This window comes from Antedon bifida, chromosome 7 (genome assembly GCF_963402885.1).
Source record: "Antedon bifida chromosome 7, ecAntBifi1.1, whole genome shotgun sequence".
In the NCBI taxonomy this organism is placed as follows: domain Eukaryota; kingdom Metazoa; phylum Echinodermata; class Crinoidea; order Comatulida; family Antedonidae; genus Antedon; species Antedon bifida.
This window is the reverse complement of record NC_136232.1, coordinates 26,640,114-26,653,797: the sequence shown is the minus strand read 5'-3', so window position 1 is coordinate 26,653,797 and position 13,684 is coordinate 26,640,114. Positions and strand designations below refer to the sequence as shown.

The 13,684-nt window shown below is 33.8% G+C and overlaps 4 protein-coding genes across 5 annotated transcripts in view; 1 reads left to right on the top strand and 3 right to left on the bottom strand.

Annotated features, from left to right (window-relative positions):
- Positions 1-13,684, bottom strand: part of LOC144847417 (uncharacterized) — a 167,219-nt gene that overhangs the window by 87,610 nt on the left and 65,925 nt on the right. The gene's annotated exons all lie outside the window — the stretch shown is intronic.
- Positions 1-13,684, bottom strand: part of LOC144847424 (E3 ubiquitin-protein ligase TRIM71-like) — a 117,680-nt gene that overhangs the window by 97,086 nt on the left and 6,910 nt on the right. The window lies entirely within an intron of this gene.
- On the bottom strand, positions 548-7,055 carry LOC144849265 (glutamyl-tRNA(Gln) amidotransferase subunit A, mitochondrial-like). The gene is made up of 11 exons (XM_078706344.1): positions 6,953-7,055; positions 6,393-6,552; positions 5,910-6,008; positions 5,370-5,466; positions 4,247-4,435; positions 3,891-4,066; positions 3,029-3,141; positions 2,613-2,805; positions 2,076-2,193; positions 1,681-1,880; positions 548-1,396 (listed from the first exon to the last, which is right to left on the bottom strand). Exons 1-11 carry the CDS (start codon positions 6,974-6,976, stop codon positions 1,200-1,202), a joined length of 1,566 nt encoding a protein of 521 aa, XP_078562470.1. The 5' UTR covers positions 6,977-7,055; the 3' UTR covers positions 548-1,199.
- LOC144847415 (cell division cycle 5-like protein) overlaps positions 7,301-13,684 on the top strand; it is a 37,986-nt gene continuing 31,602 nt past the window's right edge. For both annotated transcript variants that reach the window (XM_078703767.1, XM_078703766.1), the window contains exons 1-9: positions 7,301-7,470; positions 7,983-8,086; positions 8,599-8,760; positions 9,361-9,488; positions 9,944-10,272; positions 10,538-10,617; positions 10,919-10,994; positions 11,563-11,718; positions 12,337-12,508. In XM_078703767.1, coding sequence (XP_078559893.1) covers positions 7,426-7,470; positions 7,983-8,086; positions 8,599-8,760; positions 9,361-9,488; positions 9,944-10,272; positions 10,538-10,617; positions 10,919-10,994; positions 11,563-11,718; positions 12,337-12,508 — 1,252 coding nt within the window. In that variant the 5' untranslated portion in view covers positions 7,301-7,425. The remainder of the gene's footprint in view (positions 7,471-7,982; positions 8,087-8,598; positions 8,761-9,360; positions 9,489-9,943; positions 10,273-10,537; positions 10,618-10,918; positions 10,995-11,562; positions 11,719-12,336; positions 12,509-13,684) is intronic.

Below are 13,684 nucleotides of genomic sequence, written 5' to 3'. Positions count from 1 at the left end.
GATGACGTCACTACACTTTTTTATTGTTAGTTTTTTAATACGAATAACAAATAAGCAACAGCAAAAAAAACCCCAGGAAAATGAACGAATGTAGATTATATAAATATATTTTATATTTTACATGGGTTTTTAGCATTGAACGTTTCTTGCAAACAGCTATTAATGAGTAGGCCTATCAAATATGGTTAGAGTGGAGTTGTGGCTTGGTGGTTATGATGCTTGGCTACCACTCCAAGGGTCCTGGGTTCAAGTCCCATCACATGTCCTTTCTAAGGACAAAATTACAACTCCACTCCCAAAGACTTAAGACTTTGTTTATGTAGAGCATCTTGTATATATTATGTTTGTCTTGTGAACCTCTGATCACCCTCATTAAATATACTTTGTGGATATTTGTGGATGGTAAAAGGTTTCTCCTATTGACTCCTTTAATAAAATATAGTATTAATGTATAATCAGAATTGCTATTGTATTCTAATTGTTACATTTCGCAAGATGCTTTCATTGTATTGTTCAAACGACTCATTCGGTCAAAGGTCATCACATGTTTTCCTTGTAATTTCAAATGGTTTGTTTTAATAGGCCTATTATCTGCTAATATAATTATTGTTTCAATATTGCAGAAATAACACACGCAATAATGGATGTATTTGTAATGCACTTTTATAGAACAATTGTCTCGAAGCACAATGGACTAGATTCTTAAACTCTGTCTATTATTAAAATAGTTTGCCAAAAAAGTGTGATGTGCCCAAATATGGTAGTGATATATTCAAATATGGTAGTGAGTGATATGATGTCATCATGTCCATATATGGGCACATTTTTTTGTCACATAAAGTTTGATAGTTTGTGTTAAGCTGCTACATGCATCTCAAAACGCAGTGGCCTAGTTACAATACAGAAACATTCATCTCTCCTTAAGTTGTCTTTGTGTCAAACTGCCACCAAATGATGCATATTTTTCCATTTACAATGCCAGAGATTGAGATGAACATGTACACACTGTAGTAACACCTTACTCCTTCAGCGACTCAACGTTATTAGGATAGAACACATTAGTTATGTAAAGCCTCATACATTTGAACTAACATTAATGTTCAAGGGACATTGTACCCCAATCATTTGTTCTGCTGTGTACTGCAAATCAAGATTTAGTCATTAAAAAAATTATTCAATTTAAAAGTGGTTTGATACCATCATGTATCTGAGATAAGCATGTTCTCATATCTCATTAATTTCTCATCAAGAATGTGATAGGGAAACAGACACTGACTTTCAATCCACTTTGCTGTTCTTAATAGACTCTTATCCGAGAAACGTGATGCAATAAGTTGCAGACTAATCGGTAGGCCATCAGATGACACACACACTGGTATAGATACTGAAGGAAGCCCTACAAAATAAAAGACAATACATTGCTATAACATTATAGCAGATAGGACAGCTATACATTGTTTTTGCATAATAAATGTTTTTGTGAATTTTTTTTTTCTTATTTTATTTATTTATTTTAGTAAATTACTAATTCCCAGAAATGAAGTATACTGAAATTTGAAATTACATAAAAAATAAACATTCTAACTTAGTCACATGTAAGAGTGTAGAAAATGTGTCAACAGAAATAATGGTGGCAGGTAAAGAAAATGGAAGAGCATATTGCTGTTTAAGCAATATTACCTGCTAGATTAACTGTTGTAGCAGCACAGTCCACCATTGCATATCTGTCCTCATTTGAAGTAACTTCAGCTTGAGTTAAGCCTGGGTAATCAACTATGGGTGTCAGAAGAACGTCGACTCCACTTGCAAAAACATTTTCAAAGTCTTTACAAATTAATTTTCTAACCTTCATTGCTTGCTCAAAATATTGATCATACTTGCTGTATAAAATTAAAAATAAGAAAACAAGTAAATAATAAAAAACTTTTGTAAATAAAGAAATGTAATCATACATTTTGCATAGTTGTCACACAAGTCAACATTATACTCCGTGAAGGTTACATGTTGAACCTTGCATCAAAAACTAAAACTGTTTTCATAACCATACATGCATGTATACAATATAAAAGCCTTACTCTTTTAATAGAAAGTAGTTCCCAGTCAGAATGCGCCCTCTGACAATATCATTGAAGCCTTCGTGTCTCGTCTCGGCATAAAGGTCATCTACGGATTCACCTTTTTCGCTACGATGACCTATAGTCATTTATCACAGTAAAAAATAATAAAATTAAGAATATTCAGTGAGTGATGGGTGTATATAAATCCAATACACTGTCACATAACATTAGTGCAACAAGTAAAAACTAAATTCTTAAGTTCACCACATTCTTCATTTGGAAAAGGTAATAATTATTTTATTGTTGTTAAGTTACTTAATGTTCAAAACTTATACTCAATTATTTAAATCTTAATTTTTGTACGCAACGCAAGGATGTAAGTAAAATGCAAACAATTTGACGAACCACAAGCGACAAGTGGGACAGTCCATTGCTTGTGATTGGTCAAGTTACTTATGTTGAGCTTACATCTTTGTGTTGCATCCTGGGAACCAAGTTTTATGTCAATGAAAATTAAATCAAATAACAGTATGTTAGAGGGTACCTTGTACTTACCAAATTCTACACCATCATATATAGACATATTTGAGGCCACTTCTACGTTGTTTAAGATATTGTAACATGACAACCCATATTGGTGATTGGGTAGTGAGACTTGCGACACACGTGCCCCGCCCGCCTCAAACATGTCAATACACCTTGACCACGCCTCTAAAACTTTATCTGTTGTGTAGGGCGAACGGAATTCCTAATAAATATTAAAACATTTTAATAATTTATTTACTGTATATCAAATAAAAATATATAAATTGTCTAATAAGAACTGGAATATTTAGGTTTTTAATTTATTTATATAACAACATTTTTATGACAACTTCAGAAAACTTAGTTTGGCTAACCAAAAAGTTAAGTAAGAAATGAACTCCAAACTTATACTGTAGATAACAGGTATATCACATATACTGTAATACCTTTGGGATTCCAATGTGCAATTTCTGAACAGAAATATCTTCAGGTAGGGAAATTTGTGGAAATGGTCTTGCATCAGATGTTGAGTCAAGCGGATCATGTCCTCCAATGGCATCTGAAAGAAGAAAGTAAAATGACAAATACCTTGCTGTTTTCTGGTTGGCTTTTAAATAGGAATTTCCTTAAATTTAAGTTTAATTAATGCTATTAAAAATAAGTTACAGTAAGATGTCTATTCCGTAAAACATACTCTGTAACTCAATCAATAAATATTTAAGTTACAGTTTAAAATTTAAAGGTCTGTCTGCACTATCAAACTTTATGTCACAGAAAGATGTAATGTGCTCATACATAGACACGATGATGTCATATCACTACCATATTTGGGCACATCACTACCATATTTGGGTACATCACACTCTTTTTGTTAAACTAGTTTGATAGTGTAGACAGAGCTTAAGGGTGTTTTACTTTGGTGCACAGGATAGTACCCATTACAACGAATTGTTCTCAAACGCATTACTCCCTAATGGTTTACACACACAGGAACAATGTGGTATCAGGGAGGTATGTTGCCATACTAAGAATGTATTTTACAGCTTGATGTACACATGATTAACAGCTGAGCCTACAGTATATTTCACAACTACAGTATATAGCATATGAAATGATGTAATTTCCACCTTGTTTCGAGCCTTGTGGGAAAATTGATTGGTTTTAACTGTAATATTTGTCTTTTGTATAGCGCTTAAAAGCGCTATACAAAAGACAAATATTACAGTATTAATATTATATATTTTGCATTAACCCACAATAGCTAATTCATATTACTGTACCAATTATAAATGTTAAAATGATATTTACTTAAAACTAGAGCAGCATCATCTATATATCTTGTTAATATACCAGGACAGTCAAGGGAGTGAACTAATGGGATGAGACCATATCTTGACAAAAGTCCATATGTTGGTTTGTAGCCGACTACTCCACACAAAGCAGCAGGTACTCGGCCAGAGCCTGCAGTGTCTGAACCTAAGGCACTGAAAACATTGAAAAACCACAGATTATTTAAAAGAGACGTTTAATACTCAAAAAAACATATTAAACTTTTTAGGAGTTTCTTTATTCAGCAATGTCATAAAAATACAAGCATCATCACTTATTTGGCAAATTTAGCAGAAAAATTAACAAATCTAAAAATGAGATGAAAATTAACTTACGCAAAACAAGCACCAACAGCAACAGCCACAGCGCTACCACCGGAACTACCACCAGTCGTAAACCAATCAGAATCCCTGATACTGGTCTCATGACCTGCCTCAGATTGAGTATTTATTTTTTCTGAACGTTCAAATGGATATCGCCAAGGGTTTCTAACTGCACCATGAACACCGGTGTTTGAATAACTCCTTAAATAAAATGTCAAACAAAACAAAAATTGTAGCATAAAAACAGTTTGTATTGTGATACAACTCTTTATTAAAGTATTCCTTATTTTACAAGCAATTAATGTAGAGGGCGCCACAGTACATTAACTGCAAGCTAGTAAAGATTATACATTTATGAATAATTAAATATTTAAAGTATAATTTAGGTATTTTTAAAGACCCCTTCCCTGCAATTTTGGACGTTTTTTGGAAAATAATACATATATATCACTTTAAAAACATTAAACCATGTCATTCCTTGTCTTAAATGTACGTTTTATGGTAAATTATGATAAAAAGTGAGAAACAATGCACTACCTAAGTAGCTCGCGGCGATTGACCTCTCGTGGACGGTCTTAGGCCTAGCCTAGCTAGGCTTAGTTTTGTAGGCCTAGCTGGTAAACATCGGTAACGTACGAACATCGTACGCTAGCTATATACCTAGCCTGACGTTGTATAGTTGCTGCATTAATTGTCTTTCTATTTTTGCCAGACTCCGTTGATACAAATTGGGGAAAACCCGGTATTTTCGCTGAAAAGTTAGGAGTCTTCCATTTGTTTTGGCCTCACGATCGATCGAAAAGTGGGCGAATTACAGGTGAAAAACAAAAATATCAATCCGCGCGCAATGCATTTTGGGATTTATAGCGGGCCGCTATAATTATTAGAATCGACTTATTTTTCACATTTTTAACCGTTTAAAGACGAAAAAAGTTATCGCAATAGGACCACATAGTATTATTTTTACATTAAATATAATTTGTGATCTTAAATTAGATCTAAAAAACGTAGGGAAGGGGGCTTTAAAGTTATGTTAGAATTGAAGTTTGAGTGAAATCAAAGTCATAAATCATAATTTCTAGTTAAAATAGGACTTTTGCTGAAATGTGACATATGAATTGTTATTGAAACTTACCCCATTGCAAATTCATCCAGGTTGAGTTTTCCCATGCTGATAGCGCCCTCATTCAACATTCGTTTAACAACAGTCGCAGTGTATGGTGGTTTGTAACCTGTAGAAAAAAACCATTAACTTTATCTATAAAATAATTATTTTAAATGCATCATAAAGAATAGCCTTAATATAGAAGTCTATTAGCATTACTAGAAACAATCAAACTATATTAGGCATTTAAAGCATACTCACTCACATTTGAAGTAACTAATCTAAATGGGGACTAGTTTCAAGTTTATTGTTTCACACAATATAAAAAAAAATATACAGAATAAATTAATAAATATAATTAATAAACTAAGCAATTTTAGGAATCTTGATTGGAATTCCTTCTAATGCTCCTTTGTTTAAGTGTATCCTTTTGTGTATTTATTTTTGTCTTGATCATTCAGTAGAAAATCTAGATGATTTCTGCAACCTCCACTACTTCTTGTTATATTGGTATTACGTTAGCTTTACAATTATATAAACCTACAGTATAATGGAATGATGATGTCATACCAGTAAGACTTTTAGAAGCACATGTTGTTGTAACATCTTTAGTGGAGAAGTTGTCTTTCACAGCAACAGGAATTCCATCAAGTAATTTTAAAAGTTCACCTAAAAAACAAAAATAAATAAACTTGTGATGGTTAAGCAGGCCTTGTCTTTTGAGAATTGCACTCCTCACACATTCAGGGTTCTTGTAGGTGTGCCTTCTTTGGGGGTATTTTAAGAGCGTGTTAGGCGAGTGATTACACCTCAAAAGACTGGTTAAGGAACATGTAAAGAGATGTTTGTGGGTACATCATGTGTTTCCTGAAATAGAAAATAGTAATAAGAGATAATTGAGATTGTTTGTTTGTCTGTCTAGAACAACCATCTTCTGAAGTAACAAAATGTTGAGTTAGTTAGTATGTTGAGAGTTATATTATATCATATGATATTGATGATATTCAAGCAGAAAAAGTATTCAAAGTGAACATTTAAAACAAACTAGTTAACCTTTTGAAATGCGTTGATCCGTTTCTTCTACGTTGTATTTGGCTGAATCAAACGTTGTTGTGACAAAAAAATTCAATTCACTGAAAACTTGTGCTCGTTTTCGACAGCGAGAGTAAAGTTCATTAGCTGATAATTTGCCTTCTTTTAACTGCCTTATGATCTGGAATTTGAAAAGAAATACTAACTTCAAATGTATGTGTAACTTTGGGCCAATCACAATGACACACCTCACAACACAAGCTTATTTACATGCGTGGTGATGACCTACTTCTAGCTAGCCGTGAGGCCATAGACTAGTATAAGTAGTGTACTGTTGCCTACCTTGGATAACTAGTAGGGGATCCGTCTAGTTTGTACACTCCTCCTAGCCAGTAGATAGTATTAGTACTACTAGGCCTAGTAGTAGTAGTAGTAGTTTTCCTAACTAAGACTCCAGAGTTGTAGGCCTAGCCTAGCCTAGGCTCCCTTTTCTTTTTCTAGTTAGTAGTAAGGCCTAGCTAGCCTACTCTATAGTTCACAATAAGACCACCAGCTTAGAATAGACGTAGTGACAAACTTACTTCTTTGATCTTGTATTTAGACATCTTCTTCCACCGAAGTAGTGATTTCTAAGTTTTCTGACAAAATAAAAACATACCCTCCATGCATCTCACACATGTGATGTGCACTCATGCGTATCAGAAAAGATCCAGCCAATCACAAGGCATGATGATCAGCCCAATAAACAGGTATATAACACTTAAATCTCAAATAAGTAACCTAAAGTCACGTTCTTAAATGTGTTAATTAATTCTGTATAGATAGTTACGTACCGTATAATATTTTAGGGTCACCACCAGTTAGTTAGACTATCTTTTATTGCCATTTCTTACGTTGTTTTGCATGTATTTTGTTTACTGAAATATAAGCGAACGGCTGATTGAAGTCTAATCCACGCGAACGACGCCACCACCACACACACACGGCCGAAGTGTTTCCAGCCCCGGCAGAAAACTGATAATTTCACTACATTTCTTGAGTATTTAATGCCACTATGCCTCGAATACAAATAAAAGGTGGCGTGTGGAGGAACACTGAGGTATTATGATTGCTTTTTATTAAGTGTTTTTGTAGGTAGGCCTAGTGGATATGCATATAATATCAGTTTAGACTAGGCACTAAGCTAGCTACCTGGCAACTGTACTGACCGGGCGAAACGTACTGCTTCAGGCGTACTAATTAATACTAGCCCGCCTACGACTAGGCCTAGCTATAGGACGATGGGGTTTGACGGATGTTTAGCGTAGGAAGGTTTATAGGCCTAGTCTTATGCCTTATCTATCTTGTCTGTATGCGGCCACAAGCTAAATTTTCATGAATAATTAATAAATACAAATTACATTATAATTAATAGTTAATACATTTATATTCAATTTATATAACTCCATCATCCATGATTTTTTATACATCGACGATGGCAGCAATGAATAATGTATTGGTTGCAGTTCCCTGCAGTTGGTTATGCATTTATTTGTGGTATACGATTATCCCGTCGATATGAGATATTATTACTTGCATATAGCAATGTTTGTGTGCAATTTTTTAATTCAGGATGAAATTCTCAAAGCAGCTGTTATGAAATATGGCAAAAATCAGTGGTCTCGTATAGCGTCACTGCTGCACAGGAAATCAGCCAAACAGTGCAAAGCAAGATGGTAAGTGGAATCTTACATTCTAATTTATTTCAAACAATGTCGAGTATTGATGTAAATGCTGCTAATTAGAACGATTAAACGTACATGAAGTATGAGGTTTGATTTTCATGAAGTAATGGTAGTGGGAATATGTCCCCGTCCTCACCCACCCATATAAGTTATTTAATAGCCTATGCTTTATTATACTCTGTAGCCATCTCTATTTTCAATACTGATCTTTGCATGCGCACAGCTTTCACAATAATCTTGTAACCACGTATTACGAGATGAAATTTTTCGTACAATTTTAAGATCATTATGTTTAATGCTGTATAGTCTAGTACTGTCTATTTGTAGCCCTATTTTTTTTGTTTAAATCAAGGAAATAGTTTTATTAAAAATGTAAATATTCACTGCATTCGATAGATTCTCTCATTGTAAAACAGAAACCAGCTGTGCAGTTCTGTATACAGTATTGGTTTCTATGAATAAGGAAATGGATTTTAAATTTAGATTAATTTGATCTATTAAAGGTTTGAGTGGTTGGATCCAAGTATCAAAAAGACTGAATGGAGTCGTGAAGAAGATGAAAGACTTTTACATATGGCTAAGCTGATGCCAACACAATGGAGGACTATTGCACCCATCATTGGCAGAACAGCAGCACAATGTCTTGAAAGATATGAAACCCTGCTGTTAGTATTTGATTTGGTTTGTCATATGAACATAAAACCCATCAAAACTGTGTAGAGGAATCAAGGAAGCACATCCCAATGTCCCAAAGTGGAGCTGTTGGTGGTTATCATGCTTGCCATCCAATCCTAAGGTCCAGGGTTCAATCCTGACCTAGTGCCAGTGTTTTAACTCACAACTCTTTCAACTCCACTCCCTAAGCCTCAAATTAGACTTAGTTTATAAGCACGATAAATTATTAAATAGTTTATCCATCCTGTAATAAACCAGTAGACCTATCTACCCGAATTGTAGTGGAACTGTAGCTTGATGGTTAACATGCTTGACTTCCAATCTCAAGGTTCAAATACTTTCAACTCCACTCCCTAAACCACAAATGGTTTATTCATCCTGTAATTGGCGAGTTTAAAAAAAAATACACAGAATGATGTAACTAGGTCCTAGGTAATCTCAAATTCAAAGATCCCTATATATTATATCTGGTTCTTGCTCTACAATCACATGACCCATGTCAGAGCTCTCATAGTCTCTACTATTCTCCCAGTTACAAACAAGACAAAGACACTGTAAATTATGTGTGATTTCGATCTACTATTTTTTAGAGATCAAGCCCAGCAGAGAGAGTCTGAAGACCCAGACAATGACCCCAGGAAGTTAAAACCTGGAGAGATTGACCCCAATCCAGAAACAAAACCTGCTAGACCTGATCCTATAGACATGGATGAAGATGGTAAGAGCCTTTCCTGTGGTTGTGATAAGTAGAGTCAAATAGCATATTTAATGATTGAGTTTATTAATAATAACGATAGTACAATACTTTTCAACTTCAATTTATTTGTAAAATGAATTTAGATAATAAAGTTCAACTTTAAAATATGAATAAAAATAATAGTGATTAGAAAGAAAATGTACATGCTGTATGTAATAACAGTCTAATTTTTGTAGACCTTCCAGTTTATTTTTTATTTACAGTATTCTGCAAGGCCTCTATAATACCCCTTTCCACTCCGCAGTATCTACAGGGTTTGCTTTTGTGAAAGGGGTATAACATGCTAATACTTAACTAATATCATTCAGTTTATTTTTATCCATCTTATGTGGTCTCCTTCAAAAGAGTTTACTAACTTAGCATCTAACAAAGTAAGTTTTGATTTTCATACAATTTTACTTTAATTTTTTTTTTAGAATTGGAAATGCTTTCTGAAGCCAGAGCTCGTCTTGCCAACACGCAAGGAAAGAAAGCTAAACGAAAAGCACGAGAGAAACAACTTGAGGAGGCTCGACGGTTAGCAGCGTTGCAAAAGCGACGAGAACTTAGAGCAGCTGGCATCGATGTTAAAAAGAAAAGACGCAAGAAGAGGGGAGTAGATTACAATGCGGAAATTCCGTTTGAAAAGAAACCGGCACCTGGATTTTACGATGTGTCGGAGGAAAACGTTGCGGCCTTAAATCCAAATTTTAAAAGGTTGAGGCAACAAGACATGGATGAATCAAGAAGAGATGACGATGAACAGGTGCAGTAAAATATGATCCATTGGGTTGGGTGGCCCTCATGGTTTTCTTGCTGTGCACATATAAAATAAAATTTCAAAAAATTGTTAGAGTTACTATATCATAATTAACACGCACAGAAACATATACGGTGGTCTGAACATGTTACCTTACACATTTTAAAATGTAGATATTTTGCCCATTAAAAAAATATGTCAATATTATAGATTATATTATTATATACAGTATCAAATCCAAAAGAATTTATTTTGTGTTTTTGTTTTATAGAAAGAAAGAAGGAAAGATAAAATGAAACTAAAGAGAAAGAAAGAAAACGATATGGCAGCAGCCATTGCAGCAACAAATAAGTAAGTAAATGTTTTTTGTCGTGTAACATTAGTCTGGTAGCCCTTTCAGCCATTGGACTACATGCCCAAATACATGCAATATAAAAATGGTGTGCAATAATATTATTATTATGATTATTGTTTTTGCTAGTTAGATATTATTTAAAGGGTGATGTGTTTAAGAGCTTCGGCTCGTTGCATAACCCATTTTGTATCAAATACCATGTTTTCCGTTCATTATGATGATTTAGTCCGCAAATTATTATTATATTATTATTGTGATTGATTTATTAAGACTGTTTACATGGTTTTTTTTTGACAGAATGGTAGAACCTGTCAAGAAGCGTAGCAAGTTAGTATTACCATCGCCTCAAATAACAGACCAGGAATTGGAAGAAGTAAGATTAGTTTGTGCTTAAATTTAAACTTTATTATGACAAACATCAACAAGCATGTTTTATCTTATTTCTGGCTAATCTGAACAGGGGCTGGGAGATACTAGTTTGTTGACAGTGAAGATGGCCAAATTATATTTATGGCTAGTCTGAACAGGGGCTGAGAAATACTAGTTGTTGTGAGGATGGCCAAATTATATTTATGGCTAGTCTGAACAGGGGCTGGGAGGTACTAGTTGTTATAAGGATGGCCAAACAGCAGGAGCCATAAATCGAGGAGTCTATTTAGCTCTTATAAATCATCATGCTGAGCCAATGAGAGCCTGTTCGGACTTTACAATTTACACATGTAATGGTCGTGTGTGGTGTATGAAATATGACCTTGCTGGGTAAATGTTTTCAGTTTAAATGTGTAAATTGTTTGTAGTCCGATTAATTGAGTCCAAACACAGCCTAAGTTACTATTTATATATGTTAAAGGTCTAATAACAATTATTTGAAAATGCAAACAAAATAAACGTTTACTTATGTAGATTTATAAAAAGTATAATTAATTGGCTTTTTTTTACAGGTTGTCAAGTTAGGCCAAGCAAGTGAAGCAGCTAGACAGCTAGCAGAGGAAGGAGGAGGTGCTTCTAAGACCTTGCTATCAGATTATTCCATGACTCCTGGGCCTGGAAACTTAAGAACACCAAAGACTCCAGCTCAGCATGACAATGTGCTTCAGGTACAAGAAAAAAGATCTTATTGTCAAAGGCTTAGATTGGAAACTAATACAATTGAGAAACTTCTCCAATGTTTAGTTTTGTTACAATGTCAAATCAGCCATACCAGTTTAAAGCCTTGTTTAAGTCAAAATCCCCAAAAAAACACAAATAAAACTTAGCATTTGTTTAATCATTTTAATAATCTTACTTCTTAAAGTGTTTTTACTATTTATCACAAACAAGATAATAGATCAAACCTATACTAAACATGTGGTAAAATATTTTGATTTCAGTTGAATTTATAGACTAGGCTTTCACAACAACAAAACTTAATGATGATTTCTAAAAAGCTATTTACATCGTAGGCCACTTGTGATCTGACCCTAATTTATGCAATGCAAAAGATATGTTAAACCTTAAAGATGTTTATAAAAATTTTTATATATACTATTATAATTTGCTATTTATACTATTACAAATTACTATTTATACTATTATAATTTGCTATTTATACTATTATAATTTGCTATTTATACTATTATAAATTGCTATTTATACTATTATAAATTGCTATTTATACTACGGTAATAATTCTTATTTAACTAATAATTACTTTAAAATGTTTATTTTTATTACAGGAAGCACAAAATATTTTAGCTTTACAAAATGTGGATACGCCTTTAAAAGGAGGTATCAATACGCCATTACATGAGAGTGATTTTAGGGGTGTGACTCCACAACGTAGTGCAACGCAAACACCCAACACAGCCTTTACGACACCATTCCGAACACCATCACATGGCCCTGAAGGTAACAATATTTATTTTTCCAAAAGTGATTTCTTTATAGTTGAGTCAAACTGTAGAAATACAATTTGCACAGGTTCAAGACTCTCTCTACCATGGTTCTAGTAGAACTAGTCTTTTCGCAATAGGACTTAAACTTAACTGGAAGTCCAGTATACACATCTGGCTCATATGCACTTTAAGGAACTCAATGCATCACATTGCATCACGTACACACCAGTATACTGATCTATCTCGGTCCCTTCGTTCATAATATGTTCTGCGGATGCCGTTAGGCGGTAAAGAACCTAATCCGAATTTCCTCAATTGAGGATGAATATTATACTATACAGATACTTTCATCCACCATCATCTATCAAATAATTGTGGTTTTTAAATGAAATCAGACTATGCTCAACCAGTTACTTACTTTAGTAATTATATCACATTTAAACATATTTAGTTAGTCCTCTATAACACAACTAAATATTTTTTCTATTTAATTAAATTGTTATTTACGCGCTTTCAAATTGCTGCTTTTGTTTCTGGCTTAATGAATGAACACACTCCATCAAAGTGAATTTTTAATAATTGTATATTCTTACATTGTTAGATCCACAGTTTGCTACAGCTACCCTTCTTGGTTGATGAGAGATTATTGCAATTCCAAGGGGAGTGTTTAGTTCACTATTATCTATTCGTTTGATGAAAACCCCAGTTTTATCAAATAATTGAAGTTTGTTATTACTAGATACCAGTATGTTTTCCTCAGAATCTGTGATTACGTAATGAGGATTGCGAATATGACCATCTTTCCTACCACTGCGTACAAGAATTCTCATGAACTTATCATTTGCATCAAACATTTGTATTCTGTGATTTCCATTGTCTGCAACAATTAGATTTCCCGTGTTTGTAACAGTAATGCCTTCAGGCCAAATCATTTGACCTTCTTCACTGCCTTGTGAACCTATTTTACCAAGAAGTTCACCATTATCAACATTGAATTTAAACACACAATGACATTCATCATCGGCAACATACATGGTTCTAGTTTCCTTATTTACTGTCAATCCACGTGGGTTTTTTAGTGTTCCAAAACCAAATGTACGAATTTGTTTAAATTGATCATCACACATGACGACAGTTTTGTTTAAGGTTTCACTATACACAATGTGACCATCACCCATTTGATGCATAT

Bases quoted from the DNA above. Each gene is read 5' to 3' on its own strand.
- LOC144849265 (XM_078706344.1), bottom strand. From the start codon at position 6,976: ATGTCTAAATACAAGATCAAAGAA. The intron at 6,553-6,952 runs GTAAGTTTGTCA...TTCAAATTCCAG, and splicing joins CTAAATACAAGATCAAAGAA to ATCATAAGGCAGTTAAAAGA. The intron at 4,436-5,369 runs GTAAGTTTCAAT...ATTTTATTTAAG, and splicing joins CTGGATGAATTTGCAATGGG to GAGTTATTCAAACACCGGTG.